At 38.6% G+C, this 22,615-nt stretch overlaps 1 protein-coding gene across 1 annotated transcript in view; it reads left to right on the forward strand.

Annotated features, from left to right (window-relative positions):
* Positions 1-21,443, forward strand: part of ythdc2 (YTH domain containing 2) — a 46,787-nt gene extending 25,344 nt beyond the window's left edge. Inside the window, 16 exon segments of the mRNA XM_084936030.1 lie at positions 1,091-1,171; positions 1,264-1,346; positions 1,480-1,585; positions 3,011-3,130; positions 3,211-3,483; positions 3,819-3,945; positions 5,448-5,635; positions 6,779-6,968; positions 7,902-7,993; positions 9,173-9,292; positions 9,387-9,541; positions 11,609-11,777; positions 14,479-14,694; positions 14,816-15,001; positions 20,839-20,886; positions 20,888-21,443. Coding sequence (XP_084792156.1) covers positions 1,091-1,171; positions 1,264-1,346; positions 1,480-1,585; positions 3,011-3,130; positions 3,211-3,483; positions 3,819-3,945; positions 5,448-5,635; positions 6,779-6,968; positions 7,902-7,993; positions 9,173-9,292; positions 9,387-9,541; positions 11,609-11,777; positions 14,479-14,694; positions 14,816-15,001; positions 20,839-20,886; positions 20,888-20,911 — 2,178 coding nt within the window. The 3' untranslated portion in view covers positions 20,912-21,443.
* The last annotated feature ends 1,172 nt before the right edge of the window (positions 21,444-22,615 follow it).

Here is a 22,615-nt window from a genome sequence, read left to right on the forward strand (position 1 = left end):
CAAAGTCCTCTTCTCCAGTGTCGGAAACGAACAGGCTCAGGATGGCTACGTCATCCACTCTCCGCTTCTCTCCTTTGTTGTCACTTTCAAAACCAAACAAATCCTCGTTGTCAGTGTCGGAGTCGAACACCCTCTGAAGGGCCGTGGCGGTGTCCTCCTCTCCATCATGCAGCAGTCCAGCCCTTCGAAATCCGTTGGTGATCATGGATGTTTTCACACTTTTCCACGCTGTCAGAATCCACTGGTGGAGTTGAGCATAACTTTCTTTTTTGCAAGTTTATCGCCGCTCGTCATCCACGCCTCCCGCTGAACGCGTAGCGCTACTTTGAAGTTTGTTTTTCGCGCTACTTCGTACGGCACTACGTTGCCTGGCATATGACATACCACTCCTGAACCCCGATACTGTGTGTCTGATCACATGCCCTTCTGCCAGGCAACGTAGTGCCGTACAACAGCGGAACAAACAAAACAAATCGTCTTACGATATCACAAAAATCAGGGACAATCCATAGAAAAGCCGCACCTGACTAAAAGCTGCAGGGTTCAAAGCTTGTGCAAAAAGTAGCGGCTTATAGCCCGACAATTACGGTATTTAGGGATTATTACCATTACTGAGCCATTTTGTTGACTGTTTAATTGCATAGGCTGTATTCATACTAACTTTATACAGTGCAGTGCAGCCTTCAGATCTGGTTCATATTTGAATGTTTGGATTAGAACTTTATTCCACAGTAGTACAAAACCCCCAAAACTAACATGAGACATGTTTGACCTATAATAATGAACAAGAAGAATAGGATACTTGGAACAACCAACCTGTGAAGTATATATAAAAAAAACAACCTCATTCTCCTACCCAGAAGAATGTATCCTAAAGGAAAATGGTATGTCTGACATTAATTTAATTCAGTATTGTCTGCTTTCTTTTATGAAGTTTGGAAGTTTCAACATCATTTCACAATAGAAGCTGCAATCTAGTGATTTGTGCCATCGCTCAGGAGTATTTTTTTCATTTAATATAACACAAAATGATATTTGAAGGAAATGTGCTTATGAAACTAGATTGTAACTGGTCAGTTTTTCATTTCAGATTCTTTCTACTAACATAGCTGAGACGAGCATCACCATCAATGATGTTGTTTTCGTCATTGATTCTGGAAAGGTCAAAGAGGTACACTAACACTTCAGAAAGTTAGATTTAAATTATGACTCTATGGATTTCATAAAGTTGTTAGTATTTAACTGAATCGTTGCCTGTTGCAGAAGTCTTTTGATACTCTCAGCAATGTGTCCATGCTAAAGACTGTGTGGATCTCAAAAGCCAGTGCTCTGCAAAGGAAAGGAAGGTATTGTAGTGTTCATATTTTTATTATAAATATAAAAAAAAAACTATGCTAAAACTTACATTGTTGGCTTATGGGTTTTACTCTTACAACCAAATACTAATCCATTGCTGTTAAACAAATGACATGTCTACAGAGCTGGGCGCTGCAGGCCAGGGATTTGCTTCCATCTCTTTAGTCGACTCAGGTTCAACAATATGCTGGAATTCCAAGTTCCACAGCTCCTCCGGATGCCTCTACAGGTAGGAACATACTACATGTTCATGTTTCAAGTCTAAATCTGTTCCTGCAGTTGTGCAGGAGTTGGTTGTTGTTCTGCACCTGCAGAATGATATGTAAAATATATATTCCTTTATCAAAGCCTATAGCTATGCTTAAAACTTCTGGCTATAGTGCAAAAACATTACTATTAGTTTTATAGCGAACATGCAGAGTCATGACACTTATGTTGAACTGATGGTTATCTACAGAACTGGTAAAAGTACAGACTTTCTGTACTTAGGTAGAGGTACAGATACTTGAGTTAAAAAATACTCTGTTAAAAGTTAAAGTACTGAAGAAACTTCTTTACTCAAGTAAAAGTAAAAAAAAAGTACAGGTTTTGAAATGTACTCAAAGTAAAAAAGCAAAAAGTAGCTCCTTGAGGGACAATTCTATTGTCCATTTTTGTACAGAGGTAACTGAACCTTGTGCTATATTAATATAATGATAAAATAATATTAGTACATAAGAATACAAATTTTATTTGAATCTAAATTCAAATTCTAAGGAATGTACTCAGCTTGAATCTCTTATGTAGGCCACAAGCAGTGAAAGATAATTCTCTATTTTCTCCACGCCTGAGCAGTAAAATGAGTACAGTCAGGGATTACAGTGGAATTCAACAGGTGGTGAAACTCTAAGATCTGTGTAGTGGCTCAGCATAGGGAAAGAATCTTTCAATAACTTTCAGTAATTTCTAATGTGAGCTCCAGTTGGTTTTCTTAGTTTATGTGCTGTGATCAGCTGACTTGTTGCTCTTTGTGGATTTACACAACTGAATTCAACAAGATATCAGCAGATGTTTCACAGCTATCCTGGCTGATTTCCATCCCCTACACTGACACTGTACTGTTTATACCATCTTTAAACTAGACAGGATACAGTTGGTTTGAAGATGGAATTCAGTGAATTACTCTAAGCATCATCAGTTTAGATGCAAATTCATCTCTGCTACACTTGTGTAACCTAACATTAACCATGAGCACCACTGCCATTGTGCACCAGTTCAACACAGAGCTTTACTGTCAACTCATCACTGCAAACTAACCTATTTATCCTGAATTAAACTACCATTACTAAATGAAAATGCATCTGTATGTGATGTGTTTTTGACATACAAATTCAATATGTGATTAAAATGATGCCATTACACATAAACTTTAAATCTGCAGTTTATCAAGCATCACTGAGCAGAAAACGCTACTGTGCAATAATAAAGTATTTGTACTATTAAAACTTGTATCATGATGGCTACATGATATAAATTTGACTATGGCTTACTTAAAGAGCAGGATGCTTTATTTCACCTTTTATAATTCATCCACATGTAACATAGATGTGTGTTACAGTACAGTAGGTTGTTTATCAAAATAATTCTAAACACTAGATCATGTTGTGTGTGTAAGGAACTTTGTCTGCAGACCAAACTGCTGGCTCCCTCCTCCTGTCCAGTAGCTGAATTCTTGGCCAAGGCTCCCCAGCCACCTCCCACACATGCTGTCCGGAACGCTGTGCAAATGCTGAAGGTAATATTTGAAACAGTCTTTCAATAAGCCTTTGTGTCCATATTGACTCTCACCACTCTTCTCTTTCTATTCACTTTTAGAAAATAGATGCTATGAACCAGTTTGAAGACCTGACTGATCTGGGCTACCACCTGGCTGATCTACCTGTGGAGCCCCATCTGGGGAAGATGGTGCTGTGTGCTGTTGTTCTTAAGTGTCTGGACCCCATTCTAACCATTGCCTGTACTCTGGCATATCGTGACCCTTTCATTCTTCCCACCCAAAGCTCACAGAAGAGAGCTGCTCTAAGCTGCAGAAAACGCTTCACTTCCAACACCTTTAGTGATCACATGGCCTTACTTAGAGCTTTCCAGGTAGGCAGAAACCCATACAAAGAGTGTTTTAGGTTGAGTGCTTGATTTTAACGATGTTGTAATGATGGGTTTTACGACGCTTGCGTTGATTTATTCCTATCTCCCTTTCAAAAGTAAATCTCACAATTTCTTAACGACACTAAGAAGACAACTTTTAACAGATATCTACCAAAAATGCATGATCAGTGATTTAAAAAATATTGACTCATTAATTGGGATGATCTATAAAAATGTATTTTTATACATATTTTGGAATACAAATTTGAGGTCAGTCCCTTGTGATTAAAAGTTATTGTTAAACATTTCTCTGACATCTTTGTCTTCTGTGGTGCCAGGCATGGCAAAAGGCTCGCAGTGAAGGTTGGGAGAGAGCCTTCTGTGAGAAGAACTTCCTGTCCCAGGCTACCATGGACATGATACTTGGCATGAGGACACAACTGCTAGGACAACTCCGTGCAATTGGTCAGTTCTACTTTTTTCTTTGATATTCCATACATAATTCACTAAAGGTTAGATTCGCTGACCCCAAACCCTGCTGCTGGCATTATTGGATAAGTCTTAAATGGCCATTTTAAATTCTGCTTTTGCTTTTTGGGTTTTGAAATCATTTGTTATGTTATCACTATATTTTATTTAAACCTATTCTTCTTTGCTTAATTTTATCAAGTCTGATATCAAATTTCTTTAAATTCCTTTTTACCTTATATTGGTTTTATTATGTTACATTCTGTTGAAGCATGTTTTAGCTCATTTGCATTTAACATGGTTACTTTTTATTGGAACAATAACATGATCACTGTGTGGTGATAGCTCACACCACTGATTGTAGTGCCAATGATTTGAGTCAGTCCTTCAGGTTGCTCTCTAGAAACTGGCTCTCAGTGTTTAGGGCAAAGCCCTAGGTATTTCCTGTCCCTGAGAGCATTGAGCAGGGAAATTCTCAATGTTTCTTTTATTTAATCCTCCTCAGTTTATCATGAAAATCAGATATTTAACATAATTGGGTTGGACAGCATTGTGTAGATTGTAAAACAATTATCATTTCAAGTTGTATATCAGTTCACTTAATAGGGCCTCTAATTTACTTGCACGTTGTGTGCCCCCCTTTTTTTTCCCTCAATGAGTTTCTTCCTTCACTGCGGTGTGTTTTTCTGTACTGTCCTCTATTTGATATGCTACTAGAAGTGGCTAGAGTCTTACAACAGGAATTCCGGTGTGTCAGTGCCAGATTAATCAGTGTAAAGTACCAGCATGTAAACACAAAGTCGATGAAAATGCTTGAATTTGACAGAATATCTCTGAACACTGTAATTTACATAAAGTATTAGATATATCTTATGACCGTTACAGGGATTATTACTACCCAACTCAAAAAATTAAAGTAATGCTTTTTAAACAAGAGTATAGCATCAAGTCAGTTAAACTTATGGAAAATTGATCTGCTCAGTCAAGTAGCACAGGGGGTTAATGAGTGCAAGCATACATGCAAGTTGGGGACATAGAAACTATTTGGTGCCAGTTTCAATGCTGTAGGTGTATTTCCTAAAAATCTTGGATAAATTCTAATGTTAGTGACCTCGACCAGGTCAGAGGTAAAGTTTTCTTGAAATTTTGTGAAACCAATAACTAAAGAAAAATTTGAAATATCTAAGTGACCTAGGATTTTCAAATCAAATCTCAGATGAGTTTGAATCCTGGTGACCTTGACCTCAAGGTCAGAGGTCAGGTTTTTGGAAAATCGTGTAACTGCGATAACTTGAGTAAACGGTGGTGTAAAATTTTTAAATTGATACTATAGGTGTATTTACTAGGAGGCTGAGGGGTCGCAATGGCAGCCGCCAGTGTTTTTAAACATTCCTGTGGTTTTTGCCCAAGGTTAAAACTGATTTAGACCTTACTATGAAATTTGAATAACAAGGAAGGGTTAGGGATTAGTTAAGGTAAGCAGTCTGTTTGTCCCCCAGGTTTTGTGCGAGCCCGTGGGGGCTGTGACATCCGTGATGTGAATCTAAACTCGGAAAACTGGGCCATGGTGAAGGCAGCCCTGGTAGCTGGCATGTACCCAAATATGGTTAATTTCAACAAAGAGTCTTCCCTGAAGAAGCTTCACTTTCATCCCACATCTGTCCTAAGTCAGTTTCAGTTTAAGGAGGTAGGAGATGCACACGCGCGCGCACACACACACACACACACACACGCACACACAGTCTTATGCATACATGCAGTTAGCTTTATGGGTATTTGGAGAATGACCTAAGTTTTGTCATTTTTCCTATGTATACCACCAAAGTGGATTTTATATAACAAAGCCAAAATGTTATTCAAGGTGTAAACTTTCAGCCTTAATTCAAGCAGTTTCACAAAAGTATTCTATTAATTGTGAAGTACTTATTCCCATTTTCTCGATTTCCTTTTGATTCTCTTATCGCTTCTTATTGCCTCAACTTTGAGAGTCACAACCATCTCTAAGCAGCATATTAAAGACATTACATTCATGCATGTTGTTGCATGTTAGACGTATATGTCTCCTCTATTTTGTGATCAGTGTTGGGGTCATTACTCAACAAAGTAATTAGAAGACGTATTACACAAAACACTTTTCTTAAAAGTAATGCAGTACATCACTTAATTACACTCAGTGTGTACACTCAGTCAGATCCTCTATAAACACTAGTGACCTGATGTTATTGGATGTCCTACATGCCCATGCTAAAACATTCCCTCCACTATGTTTGACAGATGTGATATTTGGAATATGAGCTGTTTCTTACTTTCTCTCCACTTTTCTAATTCTTCTCCTACAAGATAATTTCAAATCTGATGAAAGCCCAGTAGTTAATCTAAAAAGGGATTGCACTCTTTTGGACAGAAACCTCTTGAGGTTTCACCTAGAATATGCTGGAGCTGCTCTGCCATTTGTACAATTATTGCTCTTAATGCTCCTTTTACCTCTCTGATCACTTTGGATTGTATTTTGCACATTTGCTATAGATGTTCGATAAAGCCCTGTTACTTCTCAGTTTTCTAGCACTCATTTTTTTTAATGTTACTTAGTCTCAGCTTTGAGTGCGTGCAGTTGTTCCCTTCCACCTGGGGTACCTAGAACATGTTATTTATTCTCAGCTCATTGGATCCATGTGTCATTGCAGGTGCTTGGGTATCATCTAATTCTTCTTTTACCACACTTGGCTCATTATTTCCATACTGTTTTCCCTCTTACATAACATTTAAAAATGTTTTAAATCAGTGCAAGGAAAGGGTTTTAGTCGTGTGAATGTGTGTTTCTCCTGTTTAGAAGACCCAAACCAGAATGGCCCAGGCCCTTCCCACAGATTGGATGATCTATGACGAGATGAGCCGAGGCCACAGGATGGTCACTGTCCGCTGTTGCACCCTTGTGACTTCTATCACTGTTGCCATATTTGGAGGTTGTGCCAGATTACACAGCTCTGCCCTCCATGAACCTGCTGTACAGAAAACTAATGGTAAGCAAGTCATAATACTACATGGCTCAGCTTGGTAATGTTAATATAAGTTTTGTGTACAATACATGCATAATATGAACAAAAATACTCTGGCCTCAGCACTTAGTTGCACCACTCTTTAACTTTATGTGGTCTGCCACTCTGTGGCTGAATTTCTGAATGCTTCCCACTTTGCAATAATACTTACAGTACATTGTAGTATATCTAGGTACTTTATTTTATACCTTTGACAATGAGACTAAAAGCACCTGAATTCAAAGATTAAGATTGTCCACAACGTGCATGTGATTATTGTGTTGACATGCAACATGGGAAAAATATGGCAATGCCTGCTTGTTAGACCTCACTGTTTACTGACAACAATATATCTTAATTATTGGCTAAACTAATCACTTCTGGATACTTAGAACTGAAACACAACAGAAAAGCTGACCAATAAACACAACAACAAATAAACACAATAAGAAAGGAAATTATGAGTTATTCTTATATGAGCAGAGTCAAAAGCAAAGTATTTAAAGAAAAATTATCTTGAGTCAGGCCATAAAATTACGGACAAGAAGACTTAAGAAGCCAATAAACACACATAACTTTTAATGAAATGGATGATTCGAAAACAAACCAGCCCAATAACGAACCAAAAAAAATTGCATACATCTTCAGAGACTATTACAAGGAACTATACTCTCAATCATTCACTTCAAGCGCTTTAGTTTCACTTTGAGATAGGTCATGGTTCAGGTTCTTGGGTTATTCTTTCACGACCTGACTCCTGAGTTGAATTTCCTAGAGACATGGTCTTCTTGACCATTGTTAATTTAAAAAAAACAAAAAACCTAAAATGTAGACACATTAAATCTTTTAAATGCCACATTTTATAAGCCCACACTGTGCAGAATCACAGAGTCAATGTCTTAATTTTCTTTCTTTTAGAAAATCCACTGGATGACATCAGTGACAGTGAGACAGAGGATCTATCCGAGATAAGGATAGATGACTGGCTCGTCTTTGAAATGGACAGAGAGGTGGGAACAAAGGGAACATTGCTTCCAATACCAACTTTTTACCTTTTGGAGTCCTTTGTTATTTTCCCTATATGAAAACATCTGGGCTGTTGTCTGCCAGTGATTAAAAATCCTCTTGTTTAATCTCATAAATCATAATAAGGAGGAGGATTTTAATTGCTTTGCATTTCTCAGTCACTTTGTAAATAATTGAATTCCAAAATCTACTCAAGTTAAACCCTTTGTGAAGATGGTTCTCAGTGTCCTGAGTCATTTAGTTCTTTTTGGCCAATTACACTTAATGACTAAATTAAAGTAATAGTCTAGAGAAGACCCTCATCATGCCTTATTAGAGATATTACCTCCTTCCATCCTATTTGAGACTCCAACTAGCATTGGTCTATGGTTGCCATCTATGATTAACAGTTCTCTGAGGCAAGGCCGTGGTTTACACATTAAGTTGGCAAGCTAATAAATTATTCCCTCCGAGACAAAAATCCCTTTGGAGATTGCATTAGGAAACCTATCTGGCGTAAAATTGCCAACTCTGCTTCTGTTTGTTCAGCTGCCAAGTCCAGTGTTTGAAATGGCGGTGTAGTGTTTTATTCCTCTCTGGGCCTTTACATGTAAAATCTATTTCTCATTCCTGTTTCTTTCATTTAATGAACAGTTCTAAGCTGTGACATGTGGTCTCCGTGGCTGTATTTGTTTACATGCATACAAAGACAGTTGCCAGACTATTTATCCCAGCTTCTTACTAAACATACTGCTGCTTGCAGTCTTTGATCAAAGGCTCAGAATGTAGTTTAGCAGACGGAGCATTTCAGTTGGTGGCACAAAGACTTTAGAACAGCCTTCCACTCTACCTACTTATAAATGACTCTGTGGGTTATTTTAACAAGCAGCTAAAAACTTTTTTGTTTAACCAGATTTTTTATTGATGAAACTGTTTTTAAATTACCAGCTAACTTTATTCTGTCTTAAATTAATTGTGTATTTCTGTTGTGGCACTTTATATTCTTATTTTATCCTGTTTTGTTCCCAAGCACTGACTGCTTGTCTATAAAAGAGCTTTATACATTTTATTTACTTTGTAATTATGTTTTCTATATTCTCTGGTGTTGTTTGAATTTTGTCATATTAATATTTTGGTATAAACTATTACATATATTTCTGAATAAAGTTGTATCTTGTGGTCAGGCTGCAGGATTGCTGTCTGAACTGAGGCAGAAGTGGCAAAGCCTATTTATCAAGAGGATCCGTTGTCCTTCAAAGCCCTGGTCACAACAGGATGAGGCTGTCATTCAGACTCTGGTTTCTGTATGTCTTATTCTTCTGCTTTCCATTTACGTTTCACTTATTTGGATACACTATATTTTCTCAGTGACTGCCATTTTTAACTAACTTTCCTCAGGTGCTTGGAGCAGAGGAGCAGGCAGCAGGCCTGCAGCAGCCCACTGGCATTGGTCAGCGGCCTAGGCCCATGCCATTAGAAGAAGGAACAAGGACCTCTGTGAAAAACCCCAAAAATACTCCCCGACTTCCCACCACCTCCACCACCAATGAAAGGTTAGAGTTCAATAGCTTTTACACCGCAGTGTAATTAATGCTATTGTTGTTATTATTTTTAAACTTTCTGACTGTCCTGTCAATCCGAAATCAATCAAAAGGACAAAAGAGTAGATATCGACAGTAGATATGTTATTATTTTGCCATCTCGATAACAGCTGATATATTAAGAAACTAAATATTTTATTCAAGAATCCAAGGGGAAATGTTTTTTACTTTCTAGTTAAAAAGGAATAAATCAAATGGTAAAAATTTCCACAATTTAGACTTTTTGAAAGCAGGATATTTTATTAAAGCGATTTAGCAGGAGCAAAGGAAAAGCTGAATCAAATAATAATAAAAACAAAACAAGAATCAAATCACTGTAATTCTACTGTGAGTATAGACAGTGGATGAATAATATAAAATTGCTGTTACAGCTGTGTGGTTGTGGATTTGAGATTTTAGTTAATATTAACATGTATACTATGTAGCCAAAAGTATTCACTCACTTATATCATTGATTTCAGATGTTCCGGTTACTTCCATGGCCACAGGTGTATAAAATCAAGCACCTAAATGTTCCACATTCAACCATTAGATTACAGAGTGGATCAGCGGATGCTGAGGTGCATAGTATCTCAGCAGCCGCTTTTTATATACAAAGCTTATAGTGTTCCCAAGTACTCAGTGAGTCCCCTTCTGGGTGCATGACATATGTCTGTACAATAGTTTATACTCCTTCCATACTTTTGCGAGCGTGTCTGCGATCCATGCAACCACTGCGTTGTTAAACTACTCCCCAGCAACCAATCCCCTCTTTCTAATTGTACGTGTTTCAATTGTTACCAGTGAAATGATGCAGACTGTGAGAAATTTGAAATCATAGGCTACGTTCACACTGCAGGTCTTAATGCTCAATTCCAATTTTTTGATCTTCCTGCTTTTATGACCCTTTTGGTGAGCAGGAGGTCACACAAACGCACCCCCATACTCACACACACACACACACACACACACACACACACACACACACACACACACACACACATAGTGCCTTGTCTTTTAGAACCATAGGGGGTTTTTACGAGGGGAGGTGCTTGTGTAAACTAACTGTCATGGAAATAAATAGCTGCGAGGAAGGCTGTTTGGAGTTGGGTTGGGTTGGGTTGGAGACAGGTGAGGAGCGTTGAGCTCCAAGAGCCTGGTTCCAACCAAGCCTTCCCTTGCTAGCAAGTAAAAGATGTTTATCTTGTTTTTGTCGTTAACAAGATAGCTCTACCCCTGTTGTATGTAACGAGAAGTTTCTAAACTAGCGTGGCCTGTGGAAGTGCAGACCCAACATAAAATGTGACAGCAAACGCGCTCCAGTGTGAACCCTCAAAGCGGCCCGCATGCGCAAAAGAAGATGTCACACACAACGTGCTCTGTTTAGACCAAGTCCAAACAGTATTGTTTGACTGATGGCCCTTAATATAAAGACTTGTTTCGGACTTTACGTTTCCCAATTTTGCTTTAAGTTATAAAGTTATTTTGTTATTTACATATGGCCTAATAATGATCCTTATTGCTGTTTTAGAGAGGAGCAGTGCTTCAAAGGATAGTTGGAAATTTCTGTCAGAATCTGCAGATTATACAGTACAAATAAAATGTTCACGTTTCTCCAACGTTGTCTTCCCAACAGTTTCACTAACATCTACACGGGATGGCCAGGAAGCTTTCACGATGTCTTCGAGCGCTTCTCCAGCGCTGATAATTGGCGTCCGTCTTGTGTCAGTGATATAAAAGACAGATTTAATGCGACATGACCATTCAAACAGCAGTCACTTTCTAAAACATTAGATATGTGATGGATTTAGTACCACATACGAAAGTGACCCAGGTCGGATTTGAAAATATCGGATTTGTGCTGTTCACACTGTCATACCTTGATCGGATATGGGTCGCATAGGGTCAAAAAAGTCAGATTTGATGCGCTTTCGCCTGCAGTGTAGCCAAATTATTCTTTTCGATACACCTTTTATATGTTAGTCACAGGGAGTAACATAGTTGGTCATACTGTTCCACCATTTAATCATTTTCTTTTAGGTTTTGTCTAACAACAGCTTCAGACCTACATCAAATTCAAGCCCACGGCCAAGATGAGCCCTCCCTGTCCAGATATCAGTTCTCTGATCATCCGTCTTCCAGTATTTCTTCCTGCTCTGCGACTTTGGACTGTCAGTCAGATACCGTTGAGCATTTCTCTTCAAGAAAGGTATTAACAGTCTGCCAAGCAGTGTTTATTTCTACACATCATGTTTTCCTAACACCTTTCAAACTCTACTGATGGATACCCAATGCATATCCTAGACCAGGGGTGTCAAACTCATTTTACATTGATCTTAAGCTGGCTAGACCAGTGAAACTTCCCTACTACTATTTAACTGTTCATGATGAAGTGAAAGAAATAGGTCAGCACAACTCTTTGGACTTAAATTGTAAGAAATAAATGTGTAAAATTACAGAAAAAGTTTTGTAATAAGTGCGTCAAGAACCGTAGTTCTAACACGCAAGCTGGACCCAGAAGCAAACACAATACGTGGGAATGCACGCAAATTAACTTTATTTCTTAACTAAAGGTGACCCGGAATAACCAAAGGGAACACGCTGTTTTAATGTTAGAACAGAAGAGACCGGGAGATAAACGATTTTTTGGGTGCCGTGATCAGGACCGTGGGAGGCTGCAACAGTAAGGGGAGAGAGTTACTGGAGAGCAGGGAGATAACAGCATACAACAGGGGTAGAACTATTTATCTTACAATCGGGGCCAGACCGTGGGAACCGGAGGGAGGGGTGAGTGTCCGCGGGAGAGGATTCCAGGAAGACGGAGAGGATGATAGGCGGTTTTTCTGAACTCCAGGCGGGCAGGAGGACAGGCAGGTGAAGGCTTGAACACGGCGGACAATAACCTGAGCAAACAGTGACAGGATTAACACAGTTCATAGAAACCAGAAATTCCACATCAACCGTAGTTACCACTGAATGGTGACTGATGGACTGGCGTGGCCACCTGGGCATCCCAATCGCTCCTCAGACACCAAGCCGCGGACCATGACAAAGTGAAAAACAGCTACTCTTCTGTTTTTCACAAAGTCACAGAGTATTTATTAGAGACATAGCTAAGCGTTTTGCAATTTGGCATAATTTGTGAAAGCTGAAATTTCTTCGGTATTAAGTAGCAAAAATTAGGCTTTTTTGTTAGAAGTCATTTTTGGGCTAAAGAAAAAGTGGCTGACCAAAATTTATTGAACCAGCAGCAAAAAGAAGTTTTGTGTACAGTGCTGTCAGAATGACGAAACCTGCAGAATCTGCGAGATTTCTGCTTTCAGCTCCTGACAGTATGTCCATATCTATTTGTGGAATCTATGTACCTTCTTGTTAATTGTTTGCTGTTTTAGCTGTTTGGTGGTTGTTGAAATGACTCTTTGAGCATCTGGCGGTACATCTTGCTAAACCAGATGTTCTGCCCCTGTACCGGAGGTGTTGGGGTTCAACAGTTTAATTGTTTATTGCTTTATTACTTTGTGTAGTATGAATGGCCACAAGGGAGGTTTTTATCTGTAGGAAAACCTGGTAAACTTATGAAAATACAGCTAAAAGTCCAACATTTCTGCTTGTGTTTGTTTGTGGTGAGCAGCAGATCAAACAAGTTAAGAGGTATAAATGGCTTGAACCACATTTAAGCCTGTGAGACTCATTTAGACACTCACGACACCGAGCCATGGCTCTGTGCTACATGCACACATTTCTGTGCCTTATATGCCTTATATGCATCTGCTACTACTAGACAAAACACACAAGTTTTAAGGTACAAGTTGGAAACTTTTCATCCTCCACAATTCTACACTCAGCTTTCCAGTCTCTAATATCATTGAAATGCAGCCAGATGCTGCTTATTTACATTTTTGCTCCTTCCTTCACTTTTTTCCAATACGCTTGATTAAAATCCGGCTACCCAACTTTCTGTATACCTGGCCTGTACCACTACACTTGCTGTCTTTTTCGGCTCCAACATACTGACGGGCCATTAATGACTGAATATGAAATTATCTCGTGGGCTTGATATAATTGTATCGCAGGCCGGATGTGGGACATACATTTGACACCCCTGTCCTAGACTTTAAAAGTCTACTTTTGTAATTCTCTGTTCATAAAATGTATTTAAGATCTCCATTAGTGCTGGTGTACTTTTTTATCTTGAATTCACAAACTGACGAGTTTTGGTTTTTTTTGTTTTGTTATTTCTTTGCAGTCATTTCTCTTGTCAGTCATGTTCTATTCTATTCTTCAGTTTTCCAAGATTTAAATATTACTACAAGATACTCTGTAATAAACTGACAGAAACCTTTAAGGTTGGGTGATATGTAAAAATTTTCCAACCAACAATTGTCAGTCCAATAAGCATCAATAGACTTTTCCATGGGCTGATCAATGTAATCATGCATGGACTGATTTGCTCATTTAGAATCTGTATGTTTTGTTTGGAGGGAATATTTTACCTTCTTGTTTGTTTCAGTATTAATATAGCTACTTTTTGGATTATTGATTTATGTATGTATTTATTTTTTTATTTGAGATGCATTTGAGACCCCTATGTTTTCGTTTTTCATCTTATTTAATATCTTAGACAATCTTAGTCCGGTTCTTTTGTGTTGCCAGTAACAAATATTTCAACTCAGTTCAGTATGTTAACAACTTTAAAATAATTTTTCAGTACAGTGCATCTGATATGATTTGGAAACGCACACAGAGCACAAACAAAATGAACTAATGAGTCTCTAAGTGTCTGCTTCCTTTTGTTTTTTTTAAACACAAACAGGTGAGCTTGGCGCACGTTACAGTCATACTAACTAAATGATGGGTTATTGAGGTTGGATGGTAATGCTTGCTAATGTTTCTCTCTCCACTTTTTGCAGCAGGTTGTGAAGCCTGTGTGCACTCAGCTGGCCTGCCATCAGACATTAGTCCGATACTTTATTATGAAAAGCAGCAACATCAGGAACTTGGAAATTTCTCAGCAAAAAGGCATCTGGTCTACTACACCAAGTAATGAGACCAAACTCACCAAGGCCTTTTTGGAGAATAGCGCCATCATCCTTATCTTCTCTGTTCAGGGCTCTGGACACTTCCAGGTGACACTCTGTATGCATGATCATGTGTGCCAGAGTCATGATGCTGACTGTGAAATTGCAACAGTAAAAAGAAAATCGGTTTTGAAGGACCAAACGTGTGTTTTTGTTTTCTTTTTCACAGGGCTATGCTCGCATGACGTCTGTCGTCAGTCAGGAGGAGAGCTGTCATGACTGGGGCTTCATGGAACTAGGAGGGGTTTTCAGTGTAGAATGGATACACAAAGAAAATATTCCCTTCCAGTGCACCCAGCATATCCTCAACCCATGGAATGACAACAAGAAGGTCCAGATTAGCAGGGATGGGCAGGTACATATACAGGGTGCATCACAGCATAGAAGCTCTTTCACATATTGTTACAAGCAGTTAATGTGACTGCCAGCACGAATGGTAGTGGCATACTGCTCCAGCAGAGAATGCAGTGAACAGTTAATAAACGGATCATTTGCAAACACTAAATTAGAACTAAACACAAACTCCAAAAAGTTTTAATGTTGTGTAAAATGTGAATAAAATCAGATCTCATTAAACCATTTTTGTATCCACAAAAAACACAGAAAGCATACCGAATGCTTAAACTGAGCAAATATCCCCTTTAAAGATGAAAAAGGTGATGGTAGCAACACTTCTCAGAAAACTTGGGACATAGCCATGTTTCCTACTGTGTGCTATCCCCTCTTTTAACACCCATTAAAACTTGCTGACCTTTTGGGAGAGAACTCTAGTCCCCTTCTTGTCTAATAGAGGATCTTAGCTTTTCAGCAGTTGTGGTCCTTTCTATATACAGTTTTATGATGCACCAAATATTTTACGTTGGTTAAAAGAGACGGTGGTGGCGTTTTTGTATCATATTTACATATAGCCTCCGGCTTCTTCTTTGTATCAGAGAACTTGAACTTGATTTGTGGATGGCATGGTGAAATGCATTTATAGATGGTGATTTGTGGTAGTGTTCCTGATCCCATGCAGTTATTTCCATGACAGAATCATGCCAGTTTTCAACACAGTGCCTAGAGATGGGAATCGAGAAGCCAGTAGTTCAGTTCAGTTGCACGTGTGCTACAATCAGCTGATTTCAGTTCATTGTGCCAGAAATAATGGCTCAGTCATGCCACACGGAGATCAACATTACTTTTATTTTTATGCTACTAACATAACTTCAGCTATTTGCAAGCACCTGCATGGACAGCATGCTAAAACTAAGCTGTCCAAGAACTCTGAGTGACACTAAAGCTGAGTGAATGCCAACCCTAGCCAGACCTAGACAGCCAAACCGTGAACTTCAGCAGGTAACAAACTAATTGAGCAGTCAGGCTGCAGCTTCAATTCAATTCAATTTTATTTATTTAGCGCCAAATCACAACAACAGTCGCCTCAAGGCGCTTTATATTGTACAGTAGATTGTACAATAATAGATACAGAGAAAAACCCAACAATCATATGACCCCCTATGAACAAGCACTTTGGCGACAGTGGGAAGGAAAAACTACCTTTTAACAGGAAGAAACCTCAGGCAGAACCAGGCTCAGGGAGGGGCGGCCATCTGCTGCGACCAATTGGGGTGAGAGAAGGAAACAGGATAAAGACATTCTGTGGAAGAGAGAAAGAGATTAATAACAGATATGATTCAATGCAGAGAGGTCTATTAACACATAGTGAGTGAGAAAGGTGACTGGAAAGGAAAAACTCAATGCATCATGGGAATCCCCCGGCAGCCTACGTCTATTGCAGCATAACTAAGGGAGGATTCAGGGTCACCTGGTCCAGCCCTAACTATATGCTTTAGCAAAAAGGAATGTTTTAAGCCTAATCTTAAAAGTAGAGATATTGTCTGTCTCCTGAATCCAAACTGGAAGCTGGTTCCACAGGAGAGGGGCCTGAAAACTGAAGGCTCTGCCTCCCATTCTACTTTTAAATACTCTAGGAACAACAAGTAGGCCTGCAGAGCGAGAGCGAAGTGCTCTAATAGGGTGATATGGTACTACAAGGTCATTAAGATAAGATGGGGCCTGATTATTTAAGACCTTATATGTGAGAAGCAGGATTTTGAATTCAATTCTGGATTTAACAGGAAGCCAGTGAAGGGACGCCAATACAGGAGAAATATGCTCTCTTTCTAGTCCTTGCTGCAGCATTTTCGATTAGCTGAAGGCTTTTCGTGGAGTTTTTAGGACATCCTGATAATAATGAATTGCAGTAGTCCAGCCTGGAAGTAATAAATGCATGAACTAGTTTTTCAGCGTCACTCTGAGACAGGATATTTCTAATTTTAGAGATGTTGCGCAAATGGAAGAAAGCAGTCTTACATATTTGTTTAATATGTGCGTTGAAGGACATGTCCTGGTCAAAAATTATTCCAAGGTTCCTCACAGCGTTACTGGAGGCCAAGGTAATGCCATCCAGAGTAAGAATCTGGTTAGATACCTTATTTCTAAGATTTTCAGGGCCGAGTACAATAACCTCAGTTTGATCTGAATTAAGAAGCAGAAAGTTAGCGGCCATCCAGGTCTTTATGTCTTGAAGACATTCCTGCAGTGTGTGTTACCTGGCTTCATGGATAGATAGAGCTGGGTGTCATCTGCATAGCAGTGAAAATGTATACTATGTCTTCTAATGATGCTGCCTAGGGGAAGCATGTATAATGTAAACAGAATTGGTCCTAGCACTGAACCCTGTGAAACACCATAATTGACCATTTACATGCACAAATTGGAGTCTATTAGATAGATATGATACAAACCACTGCAGCGCAGTATCTGTAATACCTACACCTATACCTATACCTCTAATCGCTCTAATAGGATATTATGGTCAACAGTATCGAACGCTGCACTAAGGTCTAGCAGGACAAGCACAGAGATGAGTCCACTGTCAGAGGCCATAAGAAGATAATTTGTAACCTTCACTAAAGCTGTTTCTGTGCTGTGATGAGCTCTGAAACCTGACTGAAACTCTTCAAATAATTCAGCTTGAAAGTCTGTGGTATATAGCTGATAGGCTGATCATATTTAAGATTGAAGCATTAATTAATGGCAGGACTTCTTTGAGCAGTTTTGTAGGATGTTGATGGTTTGGAGGAAGTAATTATTGAAGTTAACTCAGAAAGATCAATTGGAGAAAAAGAGTCTAAATGAATATCAATGGTACTAAAAGTAGCTGTAGATAATATTACATCTGTGGTATGATTATTGGTAATTTTTTCTCTAATGATAAAAATTTTATTTGTGAAGAAGTTCATGAAGTCATAACTAGTTAACGTTAAAGAGATGGTTGGCTCAATAGAGCTCTCACTTTTTGTCAGCCTGGCTACAGTGCTGAAGAGAAACCTGGGGTTGTTCTTATTTTCTTCAATCAGTGACGAATAGTAAGATGTTCTGGCTTTGCGGAGGGCTTTCTTATAAAGCAGCAAACTATTTCTCCAGGCTAAATGATGATCTTCTAAATTTGTGACACGCCATTTCCTCTCCATCTTACAAGTTATCTGCTTTAGGGTACGTGTTTGAGAATTATACCACAGAATCAGGTACTTCTTATTTGAGGCCTTAGTTTTCACCAGAGCTACAGTATCCAGAGTCGTACGTTGTGAGGAGGTAAAATTATTAACAAGATAATCGACCTCTGTTGGAGTAGCATTCAGGTAGCTGCTCTGCTCTATGTTGGTACAGGGCATTGAAGATGATAACAGTGGGTGGATTATATTCATTCTAGTTCTTGATGGGGTTGAGGTTAGTAGGTTAGTACTTCCAATACCAAACGTATGAACTTTACCTTTAGCACCGGGCCACAGTGATGTTGGAATAAAAAAGGCCAAGCGCCAAGCCTAGCCCATGATAAATCTGTGCTTTCATATTTATCCCAAATCCTCACCCTATTATAAAACTTTCTTCCCCAGCAAAAATGGATATTGGATATACTGGAAATTTTTTTTGTCTTTTTCAGACCATTCTCTGCAAACCCTAGAGAAATCCCAGTAGATGAGCAGTTTTTGAAATACTGTTATGCATATTATTATTGACAGTTTTGTAGACTGTTGTCAACAAGGCAGAGAGAAAGACTCGCTCTCTGAGTTTGTTTCAGGCTTTGGTCTTGGTTGTGGTCACAGTGGAAAATCCTGATTCACACAGATATGTAGTTGTGAATGGGAGGAGTTTCACAGCTCTCAGTGCCAGACATGGGTACTCCTTTGAGACAGCAATCCAAAAGGAGCCCAGGTCCAGTTTGCCCCACTGCAACTTTAAAGTGCTATCGGTGGAAACTTCCAGAAGATAGGATTAGAGGTGTGAGGGCAAAGCGACATCACTTTGAGTGGGATCTGCAGAAAATGGGAAATATTCATCAAATTTCTCTGTCAGTTGTGAAAGGTGTTACAGACAGAATCACTGATCTTCACTTGAGGGGAGTTTTCCAAGATGAGAGATAAAAGTGAAAACATGTCCATCCTCTTTTCCTGGGCCCTCTTAGTCAATAAAGCAATTTTCCCCTTGAAAGCTTCAACTTTGTCTGCAACAAAAAACATGTTGCTGTTTCTCCCTTGAAGTGAGATGTTCAGCTGGTTCAGCAGTGAAAAAATGTCACAGAGGTAGGCAAGCTTGGCTTAATAATGTGCAAGAGCAGATTTTCTTTCTCTGTGAGAAAAGAGAAGACCTCGTTCCTCAGTTCAAACAAATGCTTGAGGACCAGTCCTCTTGAAAGCCAGCTTACCTCACTCTGGTAGAGCAGCTGGACCTGACCTGCTTCCATGTCCTCACAAAGCTTGGTAAAACATCTGTAGTTATTTTTAATGAATTTGATAGTTTTCACACTTACATCCATCACCTCGTGGAACTCAGGTGACATCTTTTTTGCTACAAGGATTTCACAGTAGAGAAAACAGTGGGTCCATTTAGCTTCTGGTGCACAATCAAAGATCTGCCTAATGATGCCTGCCAGTCATTGAAGCTTCATCATTAGTGCACACCCCAACACAGTTCTGCCAGTTCAGATCGTTCTCAGTGAAGTAGTTGTCAATGCAGCGGAAACATTCCTGAGCCGTGGCTCGTGTTGGTAGCTCTCCACAAAACAGCATGTCTTCTGCTGTCCCAGCGATAACGAACTGAAACCAGCAATAATGCACCATTCGTGACATCAGTGAACTACTTTTTATTCTTTCTAGAAGCTAATGCTGTATGTCTAAGGCCATGTCCATGATATGGTGGCTTACAGTGTCGCTTGAGAGTAGGATGGTCAGTACCTTTTTTGCAGCAGCCTCTCCGATCATTTCATGAAACATATGTACAGGGGCAGGCAAAATCAACTCTTCCACTATAGTGAAAGACTTTTTACTCTGTGACACAAGTCTGGATACAAGGTAGCTAGATTTTAAAGCACATTTAGAGTTACCAGTCAGTGACACAACAGACAGTTCCTGCATCTGCTGTCCATTTTCTTTTCTCTTGAAATATTCCGCTGGTTTTCTTGCGAGTGTGGGATGTTTGGTTTCGAGATGCCGTTTTAATTTCAAAGGCTTTAGTGCTTCGTTGGATAGCATTAGTCCACACTCCACATATTGGGCTCTTGGGTCTGCTTCTTTTCTTTTCCGTTCACAAACCCATATTCAGGAAGTCAGGGTTGTACTTGCACAAAATTTTTGCGAGGGGGGGTTGTCACTTTTATCTTCATTTTTGCATTTTAAGAACTACTCCATATATTTTGCTAACGGCAGACGGCAGGCAGGGTGTCTTCTTCTGCTTGCTTATTGAGGCTGATTAAACAACTCCCACCAAGCTGGGAGAAGCTGTATTGTAACTGAGATTTTCATGGATAACAGTAGTCCCTGGTGTCTTCAATTAATAACTAATGATGTCCCACGGCCCACAGGTGTAAAACAAAAAAGGTGTTTTGCGCCCCTCAAGGCATGGCTCACCGATGGTTAAAAATCACTGGTGTAAGGTATATTCCTCAACCAGGCAACAATCAAAATACATTTTAATAACTTCACACAAAAGATTAAAATGTTCTGCTATACATATTGTTACAAACTGGGACTGAAAGCTGATCCTTTTTTTTATTATTGTTATTATTAGATACATTTTTCATAAATATATAATAATTTGATTATGCATTTGATTTGTTTTGAACTTTTCTGCCATTTTTTTTTTCTAACGTAGGAATTGGAGCCACAAGCTGGAAGCCAGTTGCTGTTGTTATGGGAGAATTAATTCTGGGAGTCAAGTTAAATGAGAGGTAGCAGCCAAAAACCTCTCTCCATACTCCACAATCATTAAGTTTTGTTTTTACATCTCCTCATACCTGTTGTTATATCTGCATAAATTAAATCTTTTACTTATTACACGCATTATTTCTGTTTTACCTTCAGTGGTACACTGTTCTACTAGCTAAGGCTACGTAGCAGGAGCATGGAAGAAGGGCTGACTAATTGTAATTTTTTTTCCCTTGTTAATACACAAGTTCAGTTTTAGAATGTATTCAAAAGGGTACAGTGTTGTGTTAATGAACTGTTTGTTCAGAATAAAATATCTGATGCTTTAAAAAACTTACTAAACAGGGTTTTAAAATGTCTGACAAGAAAATGAATGAAAGAAAAATGCTTGTACTATGTTTGTAATATGTATGTACGTTACTGTTTTCATCATACATTTTATTGTGAAATTGTGATGTTCAGTTAGTTTGAATTACAGAGTTTTGACAGGGTCAAATGTTTACACTGTGTCCCATTTATAGCAAATAAACAGTGATTATTTCTTGTTGCCAACTTGCTGTAGTGCCTCATACTTGGTATCATCAGGTCTTTAACCCATCAGCAAAATCAGTACGTTCTCTTTTGTTAAAGGAATATATATGTACACACACACAGGTTTCTCCTGCCACATTTTGTGCTCTTCTTATCAATCTATTTTATACCTAATCTGTCCCATGATTTTTGCTGATGCATTTTTATTCATTGTGTAGCTCTTGATAGAGACTACATTTAATTGTTCCTCTCTACTAAGCAACTCTTAGTGGTTACTGACTCATTAGTATTGACCTGTTATTTACCTTATAACCTATAATTTTGAAGTTTATTTTTTTTTTCTAAATCTTTATGCTTTGGAATAATAATACAACCCAGATTCACAATTGAAGTGTAATGGTGTTCATTCTCGTCTTAAAGTGGTGGTGTTTTTACCAAATTAATTTTGCTTGTTTATTCGTTTTTTCACAGAAAAATGGTAAAATAAAGTAAATAACAGTCACTCTGGTTATCATTTGGAAACCTGTAGTAACTAGTTGGCAAGCAGATTTAACATATAGCTATTAAGCACGTTATGCCTTAGCTGCAGTGTTAAAATGTTGCTTGGAAGATTATTTCATCATATAATTATACACATCTCCATGTATATATGCATGTAAAACGCATATGACTTGTACAGACCACTAACTCTAGTCCATTCTGCAATTAGGGGGTTACTTTTATCTTTCATCTTTTGATTATTTTCCTGTCATCATTAACCTCCTAGGACCTGGCATCCACATATGTGGACATCATATTTTGGGTTATTTAGACCAAAATACTCAATTTTGCTCTACAGGGGCCTTATATCTAATTACGAGGACATTATACTGCTACTGTTCTATCAAAATTTTAAACGAATATCCTCATATGTGGCTCTCATTTTTCTTATAAACAAAAATTAGGTAAAAATATAAAATAAAAAATCTGGTAATTCTTTGTTTTTACATTCATCAGGTCCCAATCAGCCCAAATATCAAAGAGAAATTAAAAATGTATGCCGTGGAAGAGTTCGGGTCTTAGGAGGTTAAAATATATAAAGGTAGTCTAGAAGCACAAGTAATGTGTATATAATGTTATTGTAATTCACATTGTTTTTGCAGTATAAAACACCTGGCAACTATTGATACTCACCAGAAATTATATGACCACTA

The sequence above is a fragment of the Perissodus microlepis genome, chromosome 7, assembly GCF_051167445.1.
Source record: "Perissodus microlepis isolate ML-2025 ecotype Zambia chromosome 7, ASM5116744v1, whole genome shotgun sequence".
NCBI lineage: Eukaryota > Metazoa > Chordata > Actinopteri > Cichliformes > Cichlidae > Perissodus > Perissodus microlepis.